Consider the following 12,706-nt stretch of genomic DNA (forward strand, 5'->3'; position numbering starts at 1 on the left):
ACGACGACACCGCAAGTCCTACAAACTAGCCGAGGGACCCCAAGCTGCAGCGGTCCCTTTCTTGAGTTAACGGTCTAGGTGCCCTGATACTGAGTTACCAGGGTCAGCGAAATCGATTGAGCTACGGGTCCCTAAGGGGTAAGTAGGCCGAACTGCATACTGGAAAATGTAGTTCCGCGAGGGAAGGGACAGAATGGCGAGCGGCGCACACGCGCAAAAGGAGCTCAGGGCAACAAAGACGGCGACGTGCGCGCACGCGCCGGATAAAGTGTCGGGAGGGCTGCGCTTGCGCTCCCGGCCGCCGCTCTGAGCTACCGAACAGCCAAGAGGACAGAGAGAGGGAGGGGCAGGAGCCACCGACCGCCGGAGGAGAAGGGGTTGTGCTCCTGGACGAGCGAGGAGAAAGGGGCGGGGCCGGCGAGCAGCGCGCGGAGGTGCACAGCTCCTGGGACCGGGGCCGCGCGGGGGTCTGTGGCCCTTGCCGTCCCAGTGGCTGCCGCCGTCGCTTGGCCGCCGTCGGTCTGCGGGAGGCGGGTTATGGCGGCGGCGGCAGTGGGAGCTGTGAATGAATTCTCCGGGTGGACGAGGGAAGAAGAAAGGCTCCGGCGGCCCCAGCAGCCCGGTGCCTCCCAGGCCTCCGCCCCCTTGCCTGGCCCGCTCCCGTCCCGCCCCCAAGCCGGCCCCTCCGCCCCAATCGCCGCATAAACGGAACCTGTACTACTTCTCCTACCCGCTGTTTGTAGGCTTCGCGCTGCTGCGCCTGGTCGCCTTCCACCTGGGGCTCCTCTTCGTGTGGCTCTGCCAGCGCTTCTCCCGCGCCCTCATGGCCGCCAAGAGGAGCTCCGGGGCCGCGCCGGCCTCGGCGTCGCCCCCGGCACCGGTGCCAGGCGGGGAGGCCGAGCGCGTCCGAGCGTTCCACAAACAGGCCTTCGAGTACATCTCCGTCGCCCTGCGCATCGATGAGGACGAGAAAGGTAAATGGGGGGCTGGGGGGGAGGGGGCGGCGGCGCCGGGAAGAAAGCGATGCGGCCGAGGGAGGGCAACACCTGCGTCCCTTTCCTGACGGAGCCAGCGGGCGCCCCCGAAACTCATCTGCCCTGCGAGACCGCTTCCTCGGGGTTAGACCCTCATCCTTTATGAGTCTCAACTGAAAAACTCCTCCCCTTTCAAGCACGCTAGCCGCTGACTTTGTTTCAGACGCTAGCCTGCACCTACGTTTCTGTATGACCCGAGTCCCTGTGAGACACCTGGGCGTGCTGACAGTGACAGCTGTCCTGGAGTGACCACACACAGGCTTTCTAGCGCTGTAAACACTGAGTGGCTTGCTCTGAGCCAGGTTTCCAAAAGGTTTTGATACCGAAGAAGCTGTTCCTTGTTACAGGCTTTTAGTGAAAGCAGAGTACTGTCGTGTCAGAAAAAAGAGAACAAATGGTGACTTAATTTTGAAAGGAACAGCTGCATATGATTACAGCTGAATTTGCACTATTTTTTAAGTTTCACGACAGTTATTTTTATCAGTATAATGACTTCTAAGTATTTTCAATAAAATTCTGTTTTAGTATAAAACTTTTGCCCATGGTTGATTTGATTTCATCTAAATGAATATTCCAAGTATTCCATTCAAAATTTCTAAATTGAAATATTGAGTGAATAGGGTTAGTTTATACATACTATTTTACAGTAAAATGTAAAGATTTCTGTTTCTGGATGAAAGCAAGGGTACCACATTCTTCAGATTTATTTAACTTTTTTTTTTTAGTCTTTTTATATGCCAGGCACTATTTTCTTGGCTTTGCATGTGTAATCTGTTTAATCCTCAAAATTACCCCCTGAGGTAAAGATACTGTTGGGCTTCCCTGATAGCTCAGCTGGTAAAGAGAATCCTCCTGCAATGCGGGAGACCTGGGTTCGATCCCTGGATTGGGAAGATCCCCTGGAGAAGGGAAAGGTTACCCGCCCCAGTACTCTGGCCTGGAGAATTCAGGGTCGCAAAGAGTAACACGACTGAGCGACTTTCACTCACTCAATGACAAACTTTTATGGAAGATGATAAATGAAATGATAACATTTTGAAAATCCCTCCTTTCATTTCTAACTCCAGTTTGCTGAGATCTTTTCCCTCTAACTACTCATTTGCATTGTTCATTAGTATAAAAAAAGCAATCTGCAGTTCATTTGTAGTGTCTCCACTACTAACTCCACAAACTGTTCTAGATTTTCAGTTTCATTGAAATCTATTTCCTTTGTGGGCCCTTGGACTGGAAAGTAGGATATAAGGAAGGAGGCAGGTATTCATGGGCTTGGAGTGAAAGGACAGAGAGGAGGCTTCAGAAAGTTGAAGAAAGGAGACACATTTAAGAAAAGAATACTGTGTGTTTTTGGAGGGAAATTTTTTATTAACTACTTTATTTACCACCTTTAAGGAAGATCCAAGATCACCTGAGGAGGATGAAGAAGCATATACTATTACCCCTGTCTAGAGAAGCACTGTTTTATTGCACTATTTTATTATAATAGAGTCCTCTGAAGTTTACTAATCTAGGTCAAAAGTTGAATAGAGGGATATATTTGAGGGTAGATCATTTGTTGTATTTGAAAAGAGAATGCCAGTACACACAAGGAAATTTTGTTAACACTGGGTGATGGGAGTTGGGAGGTAGCAAGAGAGATCAACGAAAACTTAGGCTTTAAAAAAAGGTCCTAGACTCTTAAAATTAAAGAGAAATCAGTTCCATGTGAGGGGTAAGTGATGAAAGTGGAATTCAGACCTTAGATTTCATGCTGGTGATTTATCTTTGGGTATCACATATATGCCTCTATTATATTTAAGTCCTCTTAAAATATTTAAGTATAAATATTTTCAGCATCTATGTACCACATATGTCACTCTTTTTCAGCAGGTAATGTTTCTATTCAAAGGTTTTGCTTTATTTATACTTTAGTTTCTAAAGTGGACATCAGAATAGGCAATGATATGTCTTTAGTTTGAGTTCTACAACTGCTGCATTATATTCCAAAGGAAATTGGTTCAGACTGAAGCAAATTAGTTATATTCATTTTCCTTTAAAAGTGAAGTAAAACTGAGTTTACATTGTTGTGGTTCTCTTTTATTTCAGATTTTCTCTTGAGTATATTGAAATTTTTTATATTTTAACCTTAATTCAGTAGATGCAGGAGTTCACATTTGAGGTCTGTTTGCCTCTCCGGCATCCTTGACAATACAGAACTCAATTCCAGGAGAATTTCATTCTCTCTCTTTCCTCCTGCATCAAAATACATATGAACAAATAGAAATGAATTGAATAGATAGTCTTCACAAGTTTCTAACTCTGTGGTTAGCCCCTGAATCATTAAGGAGCTAGTAACGTCCTGCATTCCCTTTCCTTGATAACTTGACTTAGTTTATAAATATACTGAAAGCCACTTTATTCCAGCAGGTGAAGTGGACTATTTCAGACTGTCATGATATTAGGTAATCGACATATTTGGTGCTTTCAAATAATAAAGGCCAAATAAAATCTTATTTTAACAAAGTAATGTGTAAATGTTGTTTATGTGGTGACTATTTTGAATTTTATTTTTTTATGGCATACTTAACTGTGATGCTGAACTTTCATAAAGGCCTAGATTATCTAAAACCATGCTATTTTTGAATAGAAAAGAACAGCACAGCAGATTCTATTCACCTAATAAAAGATGTGAAGTTTGTTCATTAGAGCATTTATTGAATACCAGTTAATTTGCTCAGCTCTGCATTCTGGATGTTAACTTGAGAGAAAATTACTTCCTCTCCAGTGAGATGTGTTAAGATGTTTCTTATGTGATTAATAAAAGTGTGTATTCTTTAAAAGATGTGTTTATTCTTTCATATATATCCTTCTTTTTTTCCCAAGGAGTTAAATGATTTGTAGATGTTTTATTTATTGTTAAACATTTTGGAAAACTGATAACCTATGATATCAGCTGTATATCTGGAGAAACTGGAATTTAAAGAGTGAACGCACAGTAGCAGAATTAGGAACAGAGTTTAGGTGAACAGATTCATAATTTCACACTTTTATTTTATACTAAGCAGGTTCTCTTGGAGAAGGAAATGGCAACCCACTCCAGTGTTCTTGCCTGGAGAATCCCAGGGACGGGGGAGCCTGGTGGGCCACCGTCTATGGGTTGTACAGAGTCGGACACGACTGAAGCGACGTAGCAGCAGCAGCAAGCAGGTTCTCTATTGTGTAATTCCAAGGGCCCCTTGGATACTTAGGGGAGAAAAGGAGGTTGTAATAGTGGTTCTTCGGATTAACATGAACTAACATGCTTTGCATGGCTCCTACAGGTAGACAGGTAGACAAGCCTGGAATCTCCTGTAATACAGTAGTACAGATTCTCTAGGTGTGGTTCAGTTACCTCAGATATGTAGGACTTGACAGACAGCAAGGGCCCAGTGTGTTGTATGAGAGAGAGAGAGAGTCAGTTTCTCAAGATAAGATAGGTCTGCATGCAGCATCTGTCATCAAGGATAGAAATTTCGAGTCAGTTTATATTTAAAAGAGTTTTTTTTAAACTACTGTATAATTTTATAATTTCATATAAACCAACACTGTTCTTTATTTAAAACACACACAAAATACTTGCTTATCCACATCTATTTTCAGAAGGTGAAGCTAGAGGATAGAAATCAGAAGTATCAGATCTGGAGATCTGGTATATTTTCTTTTACTCTTAAAAACTATGAGACATCAGTTTGAAAGGATTGATTTCAGGCAATTTTTTGGGGCCTCATTTTTGGTTTAAATGATTAGAACAAGGAAAGAATTATTCTGATGGATTGACATTCTGATAATATCATACTTTTCCCAGAGAATAACATTACTTTTTATTAAATATACAATAAACATTTCATATTTCCCTGCAAGAATATGGAGTGACATTTGCACTAAAGCCCAAAAGGCAGCCATTCTTAGGAACTTCCTCCCTTGTTCTGTTTTTAGGGTTTTGTTTTTTTCATTATAGTTTATATCCTTCCTAATGTAAAATACAGTTAACCCTGTAAAACTCACCTGGTAACTAGATTCCTAAGATTATTGTTACTCATCCTGATGACAGTTGTCAGTAAATAAGTATTAAATTACCAAAGAAGGATCTTTCCTAACCCTTTCTGCCTTTTTTCTGCTAGCTTATTCTCTGTGCTCTACCCAGTAATAGTTGGATTTTTCACTCTGGCAAAGTATAGATTCTCTGTTTTTCTACTAATTTTCCTCTCTCTTGACCTATATAATAGTAGTGAAGGTATTAATAAGCTGACCTAGCTTTTTTTTCGGCTCTTGCTTTGTGAATTAACAACTGCTCATGCTTGATACCCTGTAGAATAAAACATCTTTGAGCACGCTCAAACTCAGCAGTTTGTTCTGGTAAATAAGGAAAGAAAAATGTCAAAATTGAGGTTTTCTTGGGACTAGTAAATGTTTTACAGCTATATAGATATAGCATAGACAGATTATGCTTGTTCACATCTTTCTGCTCTTTGGCAGATATTTGATGCTGAAGTGGAGATACTTGGTGCTTAACTGTTGTTGTTCTTAAGTGAATTTTGCCAGGGCCTTTCAGTGAACTATCACTAGAGCACACACCTGTGGCTTAAAAAGTGGCATGTATTACTTATTGTAGCCAGGAGAACACACACCATGGGGAACCATCCCTTACTTACCTCAGGAAAAGGCAACTGGAAAGAATGTACAGAACTTGGGCTTGTGCTCAGTGATTTTTGAGGAGGAGTTATGGAAGCAAGGTTTTGCTCTGGATTGGATGCTTTCAGGAATAGTGGATAATTCTGTAATTAAGTTTCTTAAATTTGATACAGAAGGGGAGACTAGAGTGAGGATGAAGCTATGGTTGGTTGAGAGGCACTCGTTAGCCTGAAGAGAAGGATGTTTGGTGTTTCATGGCTTGGGCAGTATTGATGTTTTGTGTGTGTTTAGACATGATTGCAGAGTAGTCTTATTTTTATCTTCATTCATCATGATTACAGAGTGGACCTGTCTCATGTTCTATGAAATTGTTTATATTAAGTATAACACCAAGGCACAGTTGTAATGTCAAATCATTTCCTTGTTACACTAAGGCTTAGTTGATGGTACTAGCTCCTGGATGTCAGGGGCTGCTTTTTGTTGTCTCAGTTTTGAGGGTCTAATTTCATCCTTTTTAAATTGCAGTGCCTCTTACCCAAGTAGACATTTGAATTCTGACTGTACAGGGTCCTGGGCAAGTTACTTACTACTACACTGAGATAATGTTTGTGAAATACTCAGTACTTGTTCATAATAGATCCTCAGAAAATAGGAACTACTATTATTAATTTTACAGTTCTTTTAAGGTTACAGCCTCTAGAGGTTATGCTTGAACATTGTTAAACCTTGATATCTAGTTTTTATTATCTTCCTTTTAGGAAACAGTGGTCTAAATGTGATTTGGGGAAGAAGGAGAATTATCTAAAGAGTGATATAAAAATATATTTGTTAATTATGACTCTTAGTTCAGAAAAAACAAATCGAAGTCTCTTCTTAGCCTCACTTAGTATCCTAGCTTTTTATTACAAAAGAGATAAAATGAATTTTTTGTTCTTATGTACGTACTCATAGATGAATACAGGCTTTTTTGGGGGATTGCTTGATTGATTTTTGGTTATGCTGGATCTTCATTGCTGCGTGGGCTTTTCTCTAAGTGTGGCCAGTGGGGGCTACTCTCCAGTTGTGGTGCATGGGCTTTTCTCATTGTGGTGACTTCTCGTGTTGCAGAGCACAGGCTCTAGGGAGCTCCGGTTTCAGTAGTTTGAGCACATGGGCTCCGTATTTGTGTCTCCCAGGCTCTAAAGCACAGGCTTAATAGTTGCGGTACAGAGGTTTAGCTGCTCCAAGGCAGGTGGGATCTTACTGGATCAAGGATCGGACTTGTGTATCTTGCATTGACAGATGGAATTTTTGTTTTTTGTGCCGCTGAACCACCTGGGAAGCCCAGAATGCAAGCTCTTGATAGAGAATTTGGGAAATACCGATAATGCACAAAAGTTAAAATTATGCACCATCCATCCATAGTAAATACGAAAGATTTTTTAAAGAAAATAAGTTGAAATTCTTAAGGTTAAAGAAAATGTCCAAAAACTGTAATGATTTCTTTACACAGGGTTGAAAACCTTTCCAGTTAAGTGGGGAAAAAAATAAATCTTCATTTCAGAAATAAACCTTGATATTTGAACATGAAAGCAAATATGGCCTTTTTGCTGAATTAAAACAATAGAAAGGATCCTTTCTGTGATAGTGAACGATGAGAGAATGAACCTGGGAGCTGTCAGTCTGATGCTTCATGGCCTCTATAGTTCATTGTGGATCAGCACACATTAAAATCTACTGTAAGGTCTTTAAAGATTCCTGTTACTTTCAAATGTACACTTGCAGGTTGCTAGCAGAAAATTGTGTAGGAAAATGGATATACTTATTTCCTGGAGTTGTTTGTAGAATGTTGCTTAAGAAGGACTAAATAGATGAGTAAAAACAGTGGGCTTTAAGAGCAAAAATACAACTGTGCATACAGTTCTGCAGTAGAAGGATTTATATTTATCAACAGATTTACTAAGTATGCCAAAAGTAATTTTTAAGTATCTCTTTTATTAAAATATTATCCCATGCCCTGTTTCATTTGATCTTTGCCACAACTTGGAGTTAGTAAAAGAAGTGTCATCTTGTTTTTAGGTAAGGAAACTAAAGCTCAGAGAGATTGGCTGACTTTCCCAAAGTCAGAGAGCTCTTAAATGATGGAGCAAGGACTTAAATCTCTATCTTCTAACTCACATAGTTGCAGACTGACATCCTCTCTACCCAAGCTGCTCTTGTTTTGATCTTCTCAGTGGCAACCTGGGTATTACTAACATGTGAAGAAAAAGATGCAATAGATAATCCACAAATTAGTCCAGTATTCATATCTTCATTTAAAGATGGATATCATCAGTCTTTTTGTTGCTTGTACAATAACACACATCAAAAATTAAAATAATGCACAAATATAGAAAGTGAAAATCTTCTGTAACCTTATCCTTAGATGATTTACTGATAAGTTTCCTGACTTTGTCTAGTTACATAAGCATAAATATTTATTCATTAGAAGAAAATGAATCATGTTGCATAGAAACTCATCTGTAACCTTTTTCACTTAATGTGTAGGGACTCTCCATTTCAAAATACTTAATCTTCCTCTTGTATTTTTTTTTCAGTTTTAAGTACACTTTTATTAAAGTATACATGAAGTACACACTTTGTGTATTGCTTAATGAATTATTAAGCTGAACATAGCAGTTTGAAACCTCACCAGGTCAAAAACTAGAATATTGCTCTGGAAGCCTGCCTTTCTCATCCTCACTTCTGCTCACCACCTTTCCACACCCTGCACAAAGGTATCTTCAGTTCCAATCTTCTTACACCATAAATCAGCTTTATAAATGAAATCATACAGTTGACGTTCTTTTTGTGTATGGCTGCTTTTGCTCAACATTATGCTTGTCAGGGCGCTTCCCTGGTGGCTCAGATGGTTAAGAATCTACCTGCAGTGCAGGAGACCTGGGTCCGATCCCTGGGTCGGGAAGATCCCCTGGAGAAGGGCATGTCAACCCACTCCAATATTCTTGCCTGGAGAATTCCATGGACAGAAGAGCCTGGTGGGCCACAGTCCATGGGGTCACGAAGAGTCAGACACTACTAAGCGACTTTCACTTCACTTCATGCTTGTCATATTAATCTTTGAGGTTACTTTTGGCAGTAATTGTTCATTTTCATTGCTGTATACAAGGGGTCAACAAACTGCCTGTAATGGATCATTTAGTAATTTTTTTTATTGTGGTAAAACATAGATAACAAAACTTGGCATTTTAATGATTTAAAGTGTGGGAATCAGTGGCATTAAATACATTCACAGGGGACTCTCTGGCAGTACAGTGGTTAAGATTCCATGCTTCCACTACAGGACGCATGGTTCGATCCCTGATGAGGAACTAAGATCCTACATGCCACATGGCCAAAAAAAACAAAAGAAAAATACATTCACAGTATTGTGCAACCATTACCACTATCCATTTCTAGAGCTTTACATCCTCCCAAACCAAAACTCAGTACCCATAGAACAATAAGTCCTCATTTCCTCTTCTCTATTCCTCCCTCGCCCCAGTCCCTGATAGCCTCCGTTCTGCGTTCTGTCTGTGATTTCGCCAGTTCTGGGCACCTCATATAAGTGGAATCACATAGTATCTGTCCTTTTGTGTCTGACACTTCACTTAGCATTTCAGCATCTATAAGCAATGCTGAGGCATGTAACAGATTTCATTCCTTTTTTAGTCTGAATAATATTCCATTCTACGTGTATGCCATCTTTTGTTTATCCATTCATCTGCTACTGGATATTTGGGTTGTTTCTATCTATTGTTGATAATGCTGCTCTAGGGACTTCCCTGGTGGTCTAGTGGCTGAAATTCCGTGCTTCCAGTGCAGGCGGCGTGGGTTTAATCACTGGTCTTGGAATTAAGATCTTGTATGCTGTAAGGGGTAGCTAAAAAAATAAATAATAATAATATAAATATTGGTATACAAGTTTCTGAGCCCCTCTTTCAGTGCTTTTGAGTATCCACGTAGGAGTAGACTTGTGGGATCATATGTTAATTATTATGTTTAATTTTTTGAGGGACTGCCAAATTGCTTTCCACAGCAGCCTTGCATTTTTACATTCCCAACACCAATGCACAAGGGGTTTTAATTTCCCCACATTGGTTAGTTTCAAGGTTTGTTTACTTTGTAAAATAATGGCCATGCTATAATTAATGCGAAGCGGTATCACATCATAGTTTTGATTTGCATTTCCATAATGACTTAGGATGTTGAGCATCTTTTCATGTGCTTATTGTCCATTTGCATATCTTCTTGGGAAAAATGTCTATTAAAGTTCTTTGCTCATTTTTGCGTTCATGTTTAAGAATTTATTTATGGCTTCACTGGGTCTTTGTTGCTGCACCTGGGCGTTTTCTAGTTGCAGCAAGTCAGGAGCTGCTCTCTAGTTGTGAGTGGGTGGGCTTCTCATTGCAGTGGTTTCTCTTTTTGCTGAGCATGGGCTCTAGGTGCTCGGACTTCAGTAGTTGCCGTACGTAGGCTCAGTTGTTGTGACTCCCGGTCTCTGGAACACAGGCTCAGTAGTTGTGGTGCATGGGCTTAGCTGTCCCTCAGTGCGTAGGATCTTTGCAGAGCAGGGATTGAACCCATGTCCCCTGCATTGGGAGGAGGATTCTTGACCACCGAACCACCAGGGAAGCCCTCATTTGTCTTGTTGTTGTTGAACCATTGTTCAAGTGCTCTTTCACAACTATTCAACACTCATATATAGGGGGTGTGATCCAGTAAAGCTTTATATAGAAAACCAGGAAGCTGACTGTATTTGACCCTTGGGCCACTGTTGTCCATAGATTATGTAGTTCCTAGATTATGAGCCATACTGTGTATGTAGTTCAGATTACTGGCTAATAGTTTCAGCTACAACTGCAACGATTGATCGTAAGCTTCTGCCATCCCATTCTTCTCTTGATTTGATGTAGTCTTGTTGGTTGGGTTGGAGAAGGCAATGGCACCCCACTCCAGTACTCTTGCCTGGAAAATCCCATGGACGGAGGAGCCTGGTAGGCTACAGTCCATGGGGTCACGAAGAGTCAGACACGACTGAGCTACTTCACTTTTACTTTTCATTTTCATGCATTGGAGAAGGAAATGGCAACCCACTCCAGTGTTCTTGCCTGGAGAATCCCAAGGATGGCAGAGCCTGGTGGGCTGCCATCTATGGGGTCACACAGAGTCGGACACGACTGAAGTGACTTAGCAGCAGCAGTTGGTTGAGTCTGAATGTTATTGGGGCCCATATAGAAGAGAGGGAAATGTATAAGGGAAACCAAGAACTGCTGAAGCATCCTGAAGGCCTTTTGTGTGCTGGAGATCATTCTAAGTTTTGATTTTTCTGCCATGATTTAGTCAAAAGGGGGAATTCCCTGGCAGTCCCATGGATAGGACTTGGTGATTTCACTGCCGGGACCCAAGTTCAGTCACTGGCTGGGGAACTGAAATCCTACAAGCTGTGTGACGTGTCCAAAAAGAAAAAAATAATTAAAAATTTAGTCAATAGGATGGTCATTGAAGGTTATAGGCTGTAGATTCCCCTAACTTAAGGGATTTAAGTGATTTGAATGTTGGTGTCAGTCCGTATGCAAGCTATCCTTTTTCACTGATGCAAGGGCCCAATCAAAATTTAGGAATCTTTGCCACTAATTCTCCTGGGCATGCCCTAGAATTCATTTTTTGTCAACTTAGTTCCATGAGTCTGGTTACATCGCCTTCAGAATCGATGACAGGCTTCCCTGGTAGCTCAGCTAGTAAAGAATCTGCCTGCAAACGTGGAAGACCGTGATTTGATTCCTGGGTCTGAAAGATCTCCTGGTGAAGGGATAGGCTACCCACTCCAGTATTCTTGGGCTTTTCTGGTGACTCAGATGGTAAAGAATCCGCCTGCAATGCAGGAGACTTGGGTTTAGTCTCTTGGTCACATTCTCATTCAGAATTGATGATGGGCTTCCCTGGTAGCTCAACTAGTAACAAATCTGCCTGCAAATGTGGGAGACCGTGATTTGATTCCTGGGTCTGGAAGATCTCCTGGCGAAGGGATAGGGTACCCACTCCAGTATTCTTGGGCTTTTCTGGTGACTCAGATGGTAAAGAATCTGCCTGCAATGCAGGAGACTTGGGTTCGGTCCCTGTGTTGGGAAGATCCTCTGGAGAAGGGAAAGACTACCCACTCCAGTAATCTTGATGGAGAATTCCTTGAACAGAGGAGCCTGACAGGCTACAGTCCATGGGGTCTTAAAGAGTTGGATACGACTGAGCGAGTTTCACTTCACTTAAAGCAGAGAAGTGCCCCAGATGGTAGACTCACCTCTTTGACGTTTCTCTTTTTCATATTTTGGTAATTTTCAAAATAACCATCCTAATGGGTCTGAAATGATCTCTCCTTCCAAATTTTGATAATTTTCACTGTTTTGAAAACTCTATGATCTCTTCAAACGGATGTTTTTAAAATATTTTTCTAGTTTTTCTCTTCTAATCTTATTCTTGTAATTAAAATTTTAGCTCTGGTATTATTATTATTATCCAACACAAAATAAATGTTCTTATATCTAAATGTTAGAGTATTGCACTTTTAATTACTGAGGTATAATTTACATACAGTAAAGTTTTAGGGATCTGTATAGTTCAGTGAGTTTTGACAAACAGTTGTGTAAACTGTCGATACAGTCAGTTATGGAATGTTTTGTCACCCCAGAAGCCCCCTTGGGTCTCTTTCTAGCTGATCCCTTTGCACTCCCCTTTGCTATTGGCAGTCAACAGTCTCATCTGTCACTATAGTTTTGTCATGTAAATGGCATCATACAGTGTGTAGCCTCTTGTGTCAGGCTCTTTTCACTTAGCATGTTTTTGAGATTCATCTCTGTTCCTACATGCATCAGTATTTTGTTCCTTTTTATTGCTGAGTAGTATTCTGTGTATGCTGCTGCTGCTGCTAAGTCACTTCAGTCGTGTCCGACTCTGTGCAACCCCATAGACGCCAGCCCACCAGGCTCCCCCGTCCCTGGGATTCTCCAGGC

The 12,706-nt window shown here is 41.2% G+C and overlaps 1 protein-coding gene across 4 annotated transcripts in view; it reads left to right on the forward strand.

The window, feature by feature from the left end:
- Positions 1-246: 246 nt before the first annotated feature.
- The window catches only part of SPAST (spastin), a 57,304-nt gene continuing 44,844 nt past the window's right edge, over positions 247-12,706 (forward strand). Inside the window, exon 1 of one of the 4 annotated variants that reach the window (XM_044925797.2) lies at positions 247-974. In XM_044925797.2, coding sequence (XP_044781732.2) covers positions 566-974 — 409 coding nt within the window. In that variant the 5' untranslated portion in view covers positions 247-565. The remainder of the gene's footprint in view (positions 975-12,706) is intronic. The other 3 variants (XM_006080580.4, XM_006080579.4, XM_006080578.4) reach the window with 3 other exon arrangements.

This window comes from Bubalus bubalis, chromosome 12 (genome assembly GCF_019923935.1).
Source record: "Bubalus bubalis isolate 160015118507 breed Murrah chromosome 12, NDDB_SH_1, whole genome shotgun sequence".
Lineage (NCBI taxonomy): Eukaryota > Metazoa > Chordata > Mammalia > Artiodactyla > Bovidae > Bubalus > Bubalus bubalis.